The sequence below is a fragment of the Alosa pseudoharengus genome, unplaced genomic scaffold (genome assembly GCF_046254945.1).
Source record: "Alosa pseudoharengus isolate Yale_2024_CS ecotype anadromous, Long Island Sound unplaced genomic scaffold, YU_APseudo_1.1 YU_APseudo_1.1_scf_16, whole genome shotgun sequence".
In the NCBI taxonomy this organism is placed as follows: domain Eukaryota; kingdom Metazoa; phylum Chordata; class Actinopteri; order Clupeiformes; family Clupeidae; genus Alosa; species Alosa pseudoharengus.
In genome coordinates this window covers 4,379,191-4,396,445 of record NW_027468630.1, presented here as the reverse complement: position 1 = coordinate 4,396,445, position 17,255 = coordinate 4,379,191, and the positions used below count along the sequence as shown (strand labels likewise).

General features: G+C 44.8%; 1 protein-coding gene across 1 annotated transcript in view; it reads right to left on the bottom strand.

Annotated features, from left to right (window-relative positions):
- The window catches only part of acsf3 (acyl-CoA synthetase family member 3), a 50,907-nt gene extending 34,116 nt beyond the window's left edge, over nucleotides 1–16,791 (bottom strand). Inside the window, exons 1-5 of the mRNA XM_076286786.1 lie at nucleotides 16,714–16,791; nucleotides 15,242–16,017; nucleotides 7,248–7,403; nucleotides 2,057–2,211; nucleotides 191–336 (exon numbers count right to left, since the gene is read on the bottom strand). Of these exons, the coding sequence (XP_076142901.1) occupies nucleotides 191–336; nucleotides 2,057–2,211; nucleotides 7,248–7,403; nucleotides 15,242–15,946 (1,162 nt within the window). The 5' untranslated portion in view covers nucleotides 15,947–16,017; nucleotides 16,714–16,791. The remainder of the gene's footprint in view (nucleotides 1–190; nucleotides 337–2,056; nucleotides 2,212–7,247; nucleotides 7,404–15,241; nucleotides 16,018–16,713) is intronic.
- Nucleotides 16,792–17,255: the final 464 nt, after the last annotated feature.

The window sequence follows — 17,255 nt, the reverse complement described above, 5'->3', positions numbered from 1 at the left end:
AGGATGTGTGAGCCCCTTCAAAACACTCTCAATCCATTTGCTCAAGTTCAGACATTCTAGTATTAGTGTATGATAGTATTATGGTATCTTCTGACAGTGGCACAGAGAGGACCTCTGACAGACAGTACCTGGCGTGCGATGCCCCCTGAGAGGGTTGGAGAGGGCCATGCCCATCTCAGTCATGCCATACCTGGCGTGCGATGCCCCCTGAGAGGGTTGGAGAGGGCCATGCCAATCTCAGTCATGCCATAGCGCTCCAGCAACACGTGGCCTGTGATCTCCTTCCAGCGCTCCAGAATCGGCTGAGGAAGAGCTGCAGAGCCAGAGACCATCAGTCTACAGACAAAACAACACACACACAAACACATCAGCTTACAGACAAAGCGCGCAGACACACACACACACACACACACACAATCAGTCTACAGACAAAACAACACACACACACACACCATCAGTCTACAGACAAAACAACACACACACACACACACACACACAATCAGTCTACAGACAAAACAACACACACACACACACCATCAGTCTACAGACAAAACAACACACACACACACACACACACACACATCAGTCTACAGACAAAACAACACACATACACATCAGCTTACAGACAAAGCGCGCAGACACACACATATACACGCATACACACGCACGCACGCACGCACACACACACACACACACGCCATCAGTCTACAGACAAAACACACACAGACATCAGCTTACAGACAAAGCGCGCAGACACACACACACACACACACACACACACACACACACACACACACACCATCAGTCTACAGACAAAACAACACACACACACACACATCAGCTTACAGACAAAGCGCGCAGACACACGCATACACACGCATACGCACGCACGCACGCACACACACAAACACACACACACACCATCAGTCTACAGACAAAACAACACACAGACATCAGCTTACAGACAAAGCGCGCAGACACACACACACACACACACACACACACACACACCATCAGCCTACAGACAAAACAACACACACATCAGACATCAGCTTAAAGACACAGCACACACACACACACACACACCATCCTACAGACAAACAACATACACATCAGACATCAGAATCAGACTTACAAACTGAATATACAACATAACTAGCCAAATAACAGACATGCAGCATTCATGTTACTTATACAAATATCACAGATCCCTATAGATTATTACAACTGATCATTTCACTTGACATTCATCAGTTCAAAAAATGGCTCATACAATGGACAACTACTAATCGTATACTTTGAAGGTGTAAGAAGGACAATTACATGGTGTCATTCAACTGATCAGCTCTTAACCAAAGCCAAAACCATTCTTCAAGATACCAAAAGTTGACCAACATACCATACAATATACTTTTGGATCAATGCGACACCTATCTGGGACATCTCTAGGACACATCGCTGGTGCTTGCTGATAGTATTTGACTGGGAGTTAACTCAACGATACCATCTAATCTATGGCATCAGAATGCACCAGGACTTCAGATCCACACTGTACATCAAAAGCTTGCAGAGGGACTCCTGTGTGTGTGTGTCTGTGTGTGTGTGTGTGTGTGTATATGTGTGTGTGTGTGTGTGTGTGTATATGTGTGTGTGTGTGTGTGTGTGTGTGTATGTGTGGTTGTGTGTGTGCGCACGTATACTGTGTGTGTGTGTGTGTGTGTGTGTGTGCGCACGTATACTCTGTGTGTGTGTGTGTGTGTGTATATGTGTGGTTGTGTGTGTGCGCACGTATACTGTATGTGTGTGTGTGTGTGTGTGTGTGTGTCTTTGTGTGTGTGTATGCGTGTGTGTGTGTATGCGTGTGTCTGTGTGTGTATGTGTGCATATGTCTGTGTGTGCGTGTATGTGCGTGTGTGTGCGTATGTGTATGCGTGTGTGTGCATCTGTGCATGTCTGTGCACACCTGTGTGTGTGTGTGTGTGTGTCCATATGTTTGTGTTTGTCCATATCTCTGTGCTGTTGAGCGGCGGACATGCGGGTGGGGCCCAGTGTGTACCTGATCCGCTCCTTGCACACAGCCTTGACAAAGTCCCTGACACGCGGCTGGCTGAAGTGCTGCTCAAAGTGCTGGATGAGTTTGGAGTAGACGGTGGGCACAGCCATGAACACGTTCACCATGGGGGCCTTGGAGCTCAGCAGGCCCTCCCACACCTAGGAGGTTTTGGAAGAAGATCCACATGTGCTCAGAGGTTACACTAGAGGAACGAGCTTTACAAAGTTTACTGGTTATTGGGGGAGGCTAAAATCACTAGATGGTTATGATATTGATTCAAAGTCTTCAAAAACCTCAAAGATGAGGCCCGAGAAAAAACTGGTTTAATCATCAAATATGAGATTTATAATCTGGGAGTGCTTAGATGTTTGTTGTGTACAAACTAAACTGCTGCACAAGTAGAATAGTCTTTATTTTTTATTTAGTTTTTAACCCAAAAAGTAATTGCAACAATGATAAGAACGCCATAAAACATCACCAGATTTACTGTTAATATCCTTAGGCTCTTACTTTTTCTTGTGATATAGAATTAACTGTATTGGCCTATAACATGTGTGCATTAATGATCTCATGAAAATAGTACAGACATAACAGTTACACTAAAATCCACAATAACACTGTTGCTAAGCATACATCACTAAGTAAAACTGTTTGCCGTGTTTCAGAATAAACAATAATAAACACAAGCATGTCTCATGTTCTCATGGATACTGACATACACATTCGTACAGACAGTCAGACACGCACTCTCTCTTTCTCTCGGTCTCTCTCTCTCACACACACACACACACACACACACATACACACTGTCTCTCTGTCTCACACACACACTCACACACACACACACACACACACACCCCGTCTCTCTGTCACACACACACACACAGACACACACACACACACACAACATCTCTCTGTCACACACACACACAGACACACACACACACAGACACACACACAGACACACACACACAGCTCCTCTTCCTGCATGCTTGGCTGCTCCTGCTGCACACAGTGGGAGAGGAGCATGAATTAATTGAAGGTGAACGACAGATTCTCTTCTTGGCTCTGTTGCCCCCTGGGAGACACACGTCTGCTCCAGCCCTCATCCCCCCCCCCATTCTCTATCTTTTCTTACTTTCCCTTTCTTAACCTCTCTCTCTCTCTCTTTCTCTCTCTCCTACACACAAACACACACACACATAAACACAGACATACACACACACACACACACACACACAAACAAACACATTCTCTCTCACACACACACATACTTGTTCTGTCTCCCTCTCTCTCTCCCTCTTTCTCTCTCTCTCCATTTCATTATTTGCTGCTTCACTGCCTTCCCCACTCTTATCAGTCTTCCTATGTCTAAGCCATTCTTCACACACACACACACACACACACACAGACACACACACTGCACACACACACACACACACACACACACAACACACACACCTTGTTATCTACAACCCATTGCTCATCCTTTTTGCACCTTCCTTAGGTACGTGAGCTGTGTCAGTCCCTCCTCCTCCTCTTTCTCTTAATACTGGCAATCTCTTTTCATCAGCCCTGCCTCTCAGAGCACACACACACGCACACACACACACACACACACACACAGACCCGCACAAACCCCCCCCACCACACACACACACACACACAAAGACCCACCCCATTTCCACCCAACCACACTCCTCAACAGAGAGAAAGAGAGCGAGAGAGAGAGCACTGCTAGCCTTTCTGTAATGCTATTTAATTCTCATGACCTTGATAAGAAGAAGGCCATATGAAATGAGAGCATTAGAGTGTGTAAGGGAGATGGGTAGTGCCGTTTATCTGCAAACTATGTTCAAGATGTAATAGAACACACACACACAATTGTTTTCGGCATCTAAAAAAGGAGAGCCTGTTACATTCCGGCTTACACTGAATACTGACTAACGGCCCTGAACAGAGCATTTTAATGTGCCAAAAGCCAAAGAAAACAGAATGAAACACAACACAGTGCAAATAGCTGGGAAAAGGAGACAGAGAGACAGATTGAAGGATAGAAACGAAAAAAAGAGGGGGCCGCTCCGACAAGTATGTTATTTAATGCTACCGCGCTTTGCTTTCAGGCCCATGTCTATCAAAACGCAATGGAGTGGTGCGGGCAAGGGCCCCACTCAATGGGAAAGGGAAAGGCAATTTATGTCTGTCAGAGAGCAGCCGTCTACCTGCAGGCTGCGGAGGAGGGCAGGGTGGAGGGGGCTCAGGTGCAGAGGCCCCCATCTGCCCCCACCCCCCCTCCATCTCCTGCCCCTGGCCTGCTGCTCCCTGCCCCTGCTCTTGCCCCTGCGGCTGGGAGGTCTGCTCAACAGCAGTCAAGCGCTAGGCTTCTGGAGAGGAATGTGGCCAACATACTTACGGTACTTACTTACACACCCACACGGCTGGAATAAGACTTATTTTCATACGATCATAGTGATACACAGTGCCATAGCTCTGGCTGAAAGACTTCAGTGGACTTGTGGATTTACCACCAAGGTCTGTAGGCAGGGAGAAACATGGATAAGTAGATGACATGGCTGACTTATTACAGTGTGAAATGTGCCAAGTCACTTGATGACTAGATACACATGGTGCTGGATGAACTGGGAAAACAGCTTGGCTTTAAAGAAAAGAGTGATGTCTGGGAGCTTAGGATAACCCCTTTCAACCGCTCCTGCGAGTCTGTGAATCTGACACTCACTGCGCTTCGCCATTATCTCCCTGGGATCGCCTTTAAAGCTTCCCTCTCTCTCAATCACGCGACAGCAGTGAGACCTTCATGTACTTCAGAGGCTGCACATTGACGAGAGATCTCATAGATGCTGCAGAGATGAACTGATTAATGGGAAAAAGGCTTCCACTCCGCACAAACGCAAGAGATGCCTCATCAGTGCAGCCAGGGAGCGTGTGCACAAATACAGATGGGTGGAAAAAAACAAAACAAAATGATATAATGCCTCTGGCATTGGAGGAGCTCGCAGGGGCAGCATCAATATTTTAATACATATCTTTTTTATTCTCCCGGCCACATTGAGCTCTCTGCGCTGGGTTTTGACGTCTATTGGTGCTGCCTCAATTATTGATTTTCTTTGGCTTTGTTAAAAATTCTTTTCACGGTAACGTTAGTCCTTGGAAATATTAAAAGAGAGAAAGAAGGGGAAAAAAAACTAAAAGACCCACATAGCACAAAAGCAATCCCCAAATTCCTTTTGATCTACTCGAAACAAAGTTGCTTTTTTCAGGAGAGAGAGAATTCAAGGTCACTGAAGAAAGAGAGAGAGAGAGAAAGAAAGAGGGAAAAGAACAAAAGAGAGAGAGCTCCTTTCTGTTGTGCTGGAATGCCTTCTATTACCGTGGCCTCTTCAGCCCTTACCTGTCAATCAACACCTTGACTCCCATTACATTCCCCTAGTCCCTTAAAAACCCCGCTAACTCCCCCTAAACACACATTCACACACAGACACACACACACACACACTCAAAAAATACCATCACCCCTCCTCTCTCTTCTGCCACCCCCCCTCACACACACACACACACTCCACAATACAGTGGGAGTATCATTCTTCAATGTCAGCCCATCGATTGATCTGGTTCTAAAGCCCTTAGCCAGAGTTGGCGTGGTCAGATACAAAGCCACGCAGGGCAATCCATCACACAGACTCTAGCGCTTACTGTGACAGTCCTCCAGGGGAAGGAGGCTCTGTGTGTGTATCTCTCTCACACACACACACACACACACACACACACACACACCCAGCCTGTCAGCTCCTGGCGTTCGTATTGACGCTTGCAGCCCTGGCAGTACAGCAGCGCGGCTACAATTAGTGCAGCTCTCTGACAAGTAACCGATAAGGTTGAACACACACACACACACACGCACGCACGCACGCACACACACAAACACACACCCTCTCCTCTCCTCTCCTCCCCTCCACTCCCCACCCCGCCTCACCTCACCACACCCCATCACACACACCGCCTCCTCCTCCTCCAGCACCTCCGTGCACAACTTCATTGAGCTGCTCTGAAGAAAGAAGTCCCAGGGGTGGAGGGGAGGTGGAGGGAAGGAGGGAGGGAGGGAGGGAGGGAGGGAGGAGAGGAGGGGAGGGAGGGAGGAGAGGAACATGGGTCAGTGGAGCCTGGCGTGAAGAGGTAGAAGTCCATTACACACTGCCAAGCACGGCATGGCCAGCACGGCATGGCCAGCATGGCACTCACCATTTACCAGCGCCAGACTTAATGACTACTGGCCAGTGCAGTGGCCAAAACCATCTCAAATACTGACTGAAATGCCGCTATTTGTGGCCTTTAAAAGCAGTAATGGAAAAACGATAAACACAGGTATAGCACCAACACAGGTATAGCACCAATGGAAACTGAACTGGGTGGTGACGATCTAGAGCAGGGGTGGGCAAACTGCGGCCCGCGGGCCGGATCCGGCCCGCCAAGCACTTTCATCCGGCCCGCCGAGCATTTCATTTAGTTATCAGGCTGCTCGCTATTTTTGTTCCTGCGATAGAGACGACGTTGGTTAGCTTTACTGAAAACTGCTTTTCACTCTCCTTAGATAACGTTTACAATGTCAATGTCAAAACATCATGTTAAACTAAGTTAACTCTTAGTTATCTCCTTTGCAGCAGATCTAACGTGAACATTATGCAATCCATTTAATTGGGAACGCATCTGCACTCACGAGAGGGAGAGAGAGCCACAGGTTCCAGCTGGCTTGTGATTGTTGATAATTGATATCTCCTTTTTATAAGAAACTTTTAAAAGGAAATCATGAAGGCAACAGTAGTTCCCACTACTGACCATTTAAAAACTGTGAGAGGGCCCAGCCGTAGGTACAGCACTAGCCATAGCGGAGCAGGCAGAAGATCATTGAGAAATAAACGTGAATTAAAGCGTCTTAAAGTGACAGTGCACAATTTATACATTTGTTAAACAGCATAAATAATATTTAAAAAATGTATTTTTTTATGCGTGTGTCGGGGGTGGGGGTGGGGGGGGGGGTTGTGTGGCCCGCCGGCCAATTTTCAAAACCCAATGTGGCCCTCTTGTTCATTAGAATACTGAGCGAATTCAAGCAAGACAAAAAAATGGCGTGTTGTGCACCCCACTGAAATGCAGGGGGCGCTGTGAGGCCAAGCCATACCTTCTGAGGGTGGAACTCGGGCAGCATGAGGCAGGTGGCCCCCACGGAGAGTGGACACAGCAGCTTGTTGACGATGCCGTGGACATGATGAAGAGGCAGGGTGTGGAGGATGACATCGTCTTTGGACCATGCCCATTCCGACACCAGACACTGGACCTGCAGACATGGCAGACATGGTGACTCATTGGAGAGAAGAGTAAACAGCTGTTTTGGCTACGCACACACACGTTTCAGAAAGAGAGTCCATCACACTACAGAGCAATCAGACACAGAGCACATTTAGGTATATGGGATATGCTATCAGCTAGTCATATGTGTTATCAGCTAGTCAAAGGTATATGGAATATGCCATCAGCTAGTCATATGTGTTATCAGCTAGTCAAAGGTATATGGAATATGCCATCAGCTAGTCATATGTGTTGACTAGAATCAACACAATACAACTGAATCGGGGGTCTTTAAAAAAAATAAAAGCACAGGGCCTTTGTGGTGACTGGAGAGTGTGGCTGAGGGAAACAAACATGTCGTGGCGTGGTGTGGCGTGCGAGCTCGTGGACATGGCCGTTTCCATCACACGCTGCTGGGCTGATGACTGCCTGTCAGACATTTAGCGGAATTGCTCCTTCGCACACTCCGCTCCCATTGAGGTCAGCAGGACCCTTTGTTCAAAATGATTTACACCCAATTGCCCGTGTTGCTGGCCAGCCCGACTGCCTGCCTGCCTGCCTGCCAGCCCGCCTGTGCTGGAAGCCATCCCCTCACCCTCTTCTCCTCCACGTCTGTGACAAACCTCTGACGAATAGAGACAGGCCTGCCGTGGAACAATATGCTACACATTATCAACCATTCCCAATCTGTCCCCTCACACTCATTAATATAAATAGGTCAGACATTGTGACAATTGCACTGCAAGGAGGCGAACTTGTTTCATACATAATTTTGTCAGTCGAACACCCAGTAATCCAAATATCTTTTAATACAAAATAATAATGTAATAATAATGTAATAATAATGTAATAATAATGTAATAATAATGTATTCTTAACAGCCATTACTGCACCTTTTCTCTGTAACCTTTTTTTCCTCATGTAGGCTTCATATCAAAGTGACACATTCATCTGAGCTCAAAGTAAAGCTATTTATGTGGAAATTATCTATAAATGGGTGAAAAGGTCCACCCTGCTTTGCATAAGATTGCCTGTTTTCTGTGCGGAGAGCAGGCAGCAGCGAGTGTGTGTGTGTGTGTGAGTGAATAAGTGGCAAGAGTCGACTGTATCGCCGGTTAGCCGTCTTAACGCCTTCCAGCGTGCCGCGAGTTTCTCAAGCAGCTGGATGTAATGAGAGTGGCGGGTGCCAGAAGTCAAGCCTTCTGCCATCACTGAGCTCCCTGGGCATGTCATTTTCAAATGAAGCTCCCCCTTAATTGAGGGTGATCTCATTTTCCACTCTGCTGGGCATGCAGGTCAACCTTTTGGGGTTGCAGAGTGACGAAAGAAAGAAAGAAAGAAAGAAAGAAAGAAAGAAAGTGAAAAGAAATGGATAGACAAGAAAGAAAGAAATGGACAGACAAGAAAGTCAGAAAGAAAGACAGATAAACAATTAGATGAAAACAAATAAAAATAGATAGACAGTGGTAGGAAGAAAGAAAGAAAAAAAGAAAGAAAAGGCAGTAGAAAACAGAAAGACATAAAGACAAAGAAAGGAAAGAAATCATTTAAAAAAAAAAAGAAAGTTTTGAAAGAAGAAATAATCCTCCACTGCTTGAAGCATCACTCATATTCACATAGCCTAATTTGATTTGATTATTTGAAGAGCTCAAGTGGAACAAAGGCAAACTGTCCCTGTGTGCACACTATCAGATTCGGCCCGGTCGAGCAGAGAGCTCACGCTAGGCTAGGAGCAGAGGCAGACCACTTGCCAGCGAACGCATGTGAGCGCTCCTGCTGACCACTATCACTCTTCCATGTGACGCCTATATTTGCCTACATGTACAAATAGTAAGCAACTCACAACATTTATGAGAAATCACTTCTAGAGACATACTGTAGCCAAGTTAGTACAAAGCAAGGCCCTTCACTGCAAAAAGCAAAACTACTCCCTATGGTCTTTTTAGATTTTTTCATATATAGATAGACAGACAAAGAATGTACCGGTATAGAAATAACCATATTATCACTATCTACTCTGAACTGTCTCAGCTTCTGCATGAAATATAGCCTAGTCCCACCCACCAGACCCTTTTTATAGATGGCATAAGTATTAGGATTCCATGATAGTTTAGTATCTATTATTGTTTAAGTAATATTTTCCTACCACTTCCATCCCTTCCCCATCAATAGTCGTGCTGGTGGGTTTAGCTACCACTTCTAAAGTCAAATATGATTTATTCAGTTTTCTTTGTGTTTAAAAGAAGACAACTGGACCTGCACCAATCTACAAACTGATCTCCCAAGCACGGTAGCTGGTTTCATCATTGTCCTGTAATCAAACCCACTATCATTGGGTCCTCAGCCAATTTGATTGTAACATGCTTCGGTGTGTTGCTCCTACTGTACATTCATTCATTTGTATAAAGGGTAAATAAGACTGGAGAAATTGTGCTCCCCTGTGGAGCCCCGGTGTTTGTGTTAATCGGAGAAGACACTGCTCCATTTAGCCTGACACACTGTACCAATCAACCCATCTGGTGACGTCACCAGTAACTCCCAGCTGCAATAGCCTCTCCATCATCATGTGAGACCAGTGCTCATTTCAGTCCTGTATCCAAATTGCAAGGGGGGTCATTCCATGTGAAAACAGCCAATATCAGGTATCATGTACATGGTACCTCTCAGATTTTTTACTGAAAAGTGGTGAAAATATGCCTTATGTTACCAAACGAGGGAATCTGAAGTTTCAGGTCAATATCTCAAGCGGTTTGCCCATGTCGTCCATTTGAATTTCGGGTGCCACTGCCCTAATTGACACATTGGAATTTCACATTTCATCCTTTGCCATTTTTGGAAGCCCATAATGCTCTAATAGTGGTAGAAGGCTGGAAACTGGTGTGGTAGTTCATTGTAGCCTGTACTACACAAAATGTTGACGGCATGTGTGATTTTTCACTTTTTGGGTGGTCGTAGCACCACAATTAATGATCATATTTATTCTAAACAGGATTATTTGTTATATGTGGGAACCTTGCTCTTGCCTAAATTAATTTGAAGGGTATGGTACCACTGGTGGGGGTTTCATGGGGGTCCAAAAACCCTCTCCGGCAGAGGTGACTCTTGGAACCCCATATTTGGACCCCCAAATGACCATGTGGGCACTTGATGATCCTAATGGATAATCCTAATCATCATTAAATTCTCCCTGATCTACATTCCAGACTTCTGGAAACAATGTCCAAAATGGTGCATTATGAAGAATAAAATTCATATTATGGAGCTTCATAGTCAACATTTTTATTTCATTAAAAGAAAGAACAAATATGTATCTTTATCTGGTATAAATCCCATTAGGATCATCAAGTGCCCACATGGTCATTTTGGGGTCCAAATATGGGGTTCCAAAAGAGTCACCTCTGCCGGAGAGGGTTTATGGACCCCCATGAAACCCCCACCAGTGGTACCATACCCTTCAAATTAATTTTGGCAAGGGCAAGGTTACCACATATAACAAATAGGGTTGCAAAGGGGCGGAACATTTCCGGTAAATTTCCGGAAACTTTTCGGAAACTTACCATGGGAAGTTAAGCTGGGGAATTTTGGAAATATTCCAAATTGGAAACTTTCATGGAATTAAAGGAAATTATGGTAATTAATGGGAATTTATGGGAATTAACTGGGAATTTTGGGTAATTCATACAAACTGTTTCATATACAAACATTAACGTTTTGTTTCGTAATAAGCAATATGATTTGTATGTTTGTATTTCGCTTAGTTTAGCATGCAACGCTAGCTAGCATGCTAGCGGGAATCCCATTCTCTGCCTATGGTTTACTAGCGTGCTAAACTAGCCACACTGAACTGCCCAAGATACACAACACCACTCAACAACAAAATCTGATTGGTTGGAACATTTTTTCCTCATGCATATGAACACACCATAGGTTTCTAGCAGCCTATGCTGATTGCTGAAGGCTTCTGCAGGAGAAAAGAGGAAAATGGTAGTGGAGGAAATGCATAGACAGGAGGAGGCTGTAAGATGTACTAAGGCAGTGTCGCAGGCAAAACAAGGGCAGTGGGTGAACTGGGAAGGGGTGGAAAAAAGACAGATTAAATGGAAAGATCTATGGGGCATGGAAGCTAGTAAGATCAGATTTATGTTAGGTGCTACATATGATGTGCTCCCATCTCCCAAGAATTTAAGTCAATGGTTTGGTGAGGATGATAAATGCATACTTTGCTCGTGTGTGGGCAGTCTCCACCATATCCTATCAGGATGCAAGGTAAGTCTCACCCAGGGGCGGTATACATGGCGTCATAACCAGGTATTGAAATGTGTGGCAGCGGCAATAGAGGATAAAAGAAGAGAAGTCAATTCATTAGCAGCTAGTAAAGGGGTAAGGCAAATTAACTTTGTACGTCAGGGGGATAAACCTTGTTCCGCGAAGGCCAGGTGCAAAACCGGCCAGTTGAAAAATGGGGCGGGCTGGGAAATGAAGGTTGATCTTGGCCAGCAGATGGCGGTACCTCCACATATAGTGAGTACTAAGCTACGTCCTGACGTAATTCTATGGTCGGATTCAGAGAAGATAGTTTACTTCATTGAACTCACTGTTCCTTGGGAAGACAGAGTGGAAGTGGCCAATGAGCTGAAGAGAGCTAAATATACTGAAATAGCAGAGGAGGCAGCTAAGCGAGGTTGGAGTGCACGATTAAGGCCTATTGAAATCGGTGCACGTGGGTTTGTGGCCAGATCTGCTATTGGCTTGCTGTCTGAATTGGGCATTTGTGGTCGAAGTCTAAGGCAGGTGGTTAGTAACATGTCCTTAGCAGCAGAACGGGCAAGCGAATGGTTGTGGGTAAGGAGAAGTTACCCTTCCTGGGGCGCAAGCTAAGGTAAGCTAACTGGCTCATTTGTTTTGGTCGTGGGTAAGGAGAAGTTACCCTTCCTGGGGCGCAAGCTAAGGTAAGCTAACTGGCTCATTTGTTTTGTGTTTGTGATGGACTGTGCCTAGGTTGATGGTACTTGGCTAAGGTTCTTTATGGTTTATGGTTCAGTCCACATCAACGGGACGGACCGACCTAGCCAACTTAAACCATGCCTAGGTTGGTTAAGGGTATTTGGATGCTTGTTGTGGTAATATGGGGCAGCATGGGGTGTAAGCTAACTACTAACTGCTGGCTAATTTGTTTTGTGTTTGGGATGGGGCCTAAGATAATGGGCTAAGCTAACTGGCTAATTTGTTTTGTGTTTGTGATGGGCTGTGCCTAGGGTGATGGTACTTGGCTAAGGTTCTTTATGGTTTATGGTTCAGTCCACATCAACGGGACGGACCGACCTAGCCAACTTAGACCATGCCTGGGCTGGTTAAGAGTATTTTGAGTATTGGATATTTCAATGTGGTAATATGGTGGTAGCATGGAGGGGAGTGTCTCCAGGACGCTGGTTTCACTGTTAAGCCTTCATGAGGTGTCGTGGGCCTAACTTAACGAAACATCGGTGAATGAGGGTGCCCACTTGATAACCCCAATGACATGCCGCATACTATATAGGCTACTGCTGTTGGATAGGCCATTTGCATTGTGCTTGTGACCATTTGTTGGCGGATGTGGGTAGTGTGCTTTTTTAAAGTTAAACTTGAGCAGGGGCTTCTGAATGTGTTTTTACCTTGGATTTTGGCACAAGGGATTTTAACATCTAATCCTGTGTATTAATGTAATGCTGTGTGCATGTGATTGACATATGTGCAGGGTAGAAATTCGACTGAAATTGCATTAAATCAGGTTGTTTTAATGAATATTAGACTGCAAGATGGGGTTTTGTCCACTACATTTAAGTTCCCTGTTATAGACTAACTTGCCATATTAAAAATTCCCAGTTTATTCCCATTAATTCTCGTTTATTCCTGTTATTTCCCATATTCCCGTTAATTCCCATGGAAAGTTTCCAACTTTGAAAATTCACGGAATTTTGCAACCCTAATAACAAATAATCCTGTTTAGAATAAATATGATCATTAATTGTGGTGCTACGGCCACCCAAAAAGTGAAAAATCACACATGCCGTCAACATTTTTTAGGACTGGTGACCCACTTCCAGGGCTCCGAACCGGTTCAAGGAACGAAAACAAAAACCGAAAACGAACGGAATTTTACGAGGAGCGGAAACGGAAACGAAAACAAAATGGTCTTCAACTGTTCCGGAACAGAAACGTTATTCTGAAATCCACAAAACCGGTTAATAACGTTTTTTTTTCGTTCTCTATATATTTTAAATGGACCTTTGGTCCAAATGTGTATATTTTGTCTTGCTGTTGTAATGTAACCTATCCGTCTGCCACTTCGGATCTTAGGCCAGCTCGTAGTGAGGCTACTGAAACTGATTTGGAAATTGTTTGTAGCCTACAGTATGCGTAATAGCCTATTTTGCCTGTCCACGCCTTGTCGTTTTAAAGTCGGGATTTGAAATGTTTGCGCAATTATAGCCTATTCTATGTAGAAGAGTTAAACGGGAAATTTGAGATAGGCCTTGTCAGCAACAGACAGGTTCGTTTATAAACAGGGTTGGAATTATAGCGCAAGCCTTTAAAGATCTCCATATGGATAAAACTTAGGCTACAACCAGGTAAGGAGTTTAGCACGTATCCAGAAATATTTTTGATAAGAAATTATTTATAGGCATAGGTTAGGCCTACAGTAAGTCTGTAGGCTATGGGATGGATAGCCCATCTGAATGTTTTTTGCATGCCGCCTGTGATTTATTATTTTTGGGCATAGCTACGGTATAGGCTAAATCAAGGGGAAATAATGAGTACAAATATTCTAAGGTAAAGTCCACAAAAATAGACTTGATAGGCCCGCCAAACACTGCCGGAACTTTAAGAACGAACGATATTTTGCGTTCCGAACCGGTTCAGGACCGATATGTTGGTGGCGGAACGCATGCAAGAACGAAAACGTTAAACATAGGCCTACCTGAACCGTTCGGAACGGAACGTTTGAAAAATAATTTCGTTTTCAAGCCCTGCCCACCTCTCACCCAAACAGTAAGAAATGTTGATTCTGCCTCCAGAATTGTGTAGTACAGGCTACAATGAACTACCAGACCAGTTTCCAGCCCTCTACCACTATTAGAACAGATGTTATGGGCTTCCAAAAATGGCAAAAGATGAAATGTGAAATTGCAATGTGTCAATTAGGGCCGTGGCACCCGAAATTCAAATGGACGCCACAGGCAAACCTTTTGAGATATTGACCTGAAACTTCAGATTCCTTTGTTTGGTAACATAAGGCATATATTCACCGCTTTTCAGCAAAATCTGAGAGGTGTCATGTACATGGGTGGCGTGTTGGCGTGGAATGACCCAGGGGTTGATAAGATCACCTCTTAGAACATGTTTTAAAATGATCCTCTCAAGACTCTTAATCATTACAACAGATGTTAAGGCCACTGGACGATAACAGTTTAAAGCAGATGGTTTGCCACTTTTGGTACCGGCACTATAAGTGAGGTTTTCCAGGCCTTTTGAATGTAATGTGTAAGTGACATTTGAGAAAGCTGACAAATATAGGGTTGAGTTGTACACTACACTTCTTCAGAACCCTTCCTCTGATCTTGACCAGGGTAGCAAAATAGTTTCCCCTTTAGGGATGAATAAAGTTAATCAATAAGCTTGTCAGGACCAGCTGCTTTTTGAGTCAATCTTTTTGAAAATTCTGCTGAAGATACGCTGAGAAAAACCATGCCAATATATGGGTAAACTGCTTAATTCATTTACCAAAGAGCAATCTGTAAATCAGTGATAACGAGGAAGGAGAATAATAATGCTGGCTAGGTCTCTTACCATGGCCTGTATGCTGCTGTGGCTGTGCAGGACTCCTTTAGGCCTGCCTGTCGTCCCGCTGGTGTAGATGATCATGGCGGGCCTCTCATCCCAGTCAGTTTCCGCCAGGTCACCCACGAGTCCTTCTGTGTCTGCCGTCTCCAGGGCAGGCAGGTCGAGGGTGGATGGCAGCTGAAGGCACGGGAGGCCCAGATTGCGAGCCAGAGGCTCCAGGGTGTCGGCATACGGATGACCCGCTACGAGCAGGGAACTCTGGGAGTTGGTGATGATGTACTCCAGCTCTGAGGGTGGGTGCTTGCGGTACAGGGGCACCGCCGTGCCCCCGCACATCCAGGACGCCCACTGCGCCACGCTGTAAGAGGCGTCATTGGCACATAGAAATGATATTCGCTGGCCACCAATATCTCCGGACTCACAGCCCAGGGTCCGAGCGATGCGGCCAGCCAACCCTCGGCTTCTGGCATAAAGGTCTCTGTAAGTATGACTACCACTGCTGTCCACGATGGCAGTCTTGTCTCTGAACCCCAAGGCTCGGGAGAACACAGGGGTGACTTTACCTCCTGGCGTGGTAGAGGACTGCCGGACTCCTGAAGTCACAAACGCCCTCCATCGCACTATGTCACAAAGCATCCATCTGCTTGAGCACCCTCTTCTTGCCAGACAATGTCTATTACCCACGAGTGAGGTCAATGGCAATGGCAACATAGTGAATAACCGTAAAAAGATGAGGCTGATCGGCTCATTCACACGCTTGTCAGCTCACCATTATAGTGGACCTGAAAATATCAAAGGTTCTGTTATGTTGCCTTCTTATGTGTTGTTTCCCTATTAGCACTATTATGTTTTATAATGAAGTCTATGCACAACTCTTAGGCTACACAAACAAGCTATAAATTCCAGTGCATTAAAATGTAATTGGTGGTGATGGGTCAAACAGTAAGGACTTTTATTAACTTTTACAACGGCCTAATATTTAATAAATCAGTCATAACTAACAGTGGTGATTATCTTGACAGATGCCATAGGTAAATGTTATCGTGCCCTCAATCATTAAAGGTGTCACTCTGTTTTGAGTCATTTAGCCTACTGTACCTAGTTAGTAGTGAGTCAAGGCTTACATTACAGAAACATCCTACCAAATGAACAATGTGCTGCAAAAACCAAAGAGGTATGCAGGTAGCTATTCCATTAATAAATCATATAAAATACGCGTGGGTGCTTAAAAGTAGGCACAATGATAGCATTGCTACATTGCTGACTGGGCTTAGAGGCAACTTTAGCATGTAGCTAGCAACATGACATGCTAGCTATTATATCTGCGAACTAGTTGGTTTTACAATGGTCTGCAATAGCTGTCAACTATATAATTTAAACTGTGGTATCGGATAATACCGTCAACATATTTCACGTGTATACAACAGGATTTCATTGTTCGGAAACGAAACTGTATGATCAGAAAACATTCACCTTACCTATACTAAAGTCACGTTGTGAACGGTACATCACCATTTCCTTCCGTGTAGAAACAGACACATGGTTACACGTTCTGCCCGTCAACTCATCTGAACATTACAAGGTACAAGGAAGTTTATTGTCACATGCATTTAGTTTGTGCTGTGTATGTGGGGAGAGGGCAGTGTGCAATATGTGTGTTGGAGAAGCTTCCTCATGAGACAATGTGCTGTGTAGGTAGGGGGGGGGGGGGGGGGGCAGTGTACTGCAAGTATGGTGAAGGGACTTACTATTGCAAGCAGAGTACTGTATGTATGATGTATGTGAGTGGTGACAGTGAAGATGTGTGTGTGGGCGGGAGGGGAGTGAAGCAGTGACTGTGTGTGTGTGTGTGTGTGTGTGTAGTGTGTGTGTGGGTAGGTTAAGCATTAAGCATCACAATTGCCTTTCTCACTCCAAATACAGTCATTTTTTGCAGTGTTTCAAGTTATTGTATTTTTTCTAATTGTTAATGTATTTGAAAAACATTCGTGGATATAAGCAGGTCAGTTTCAAATCGTCA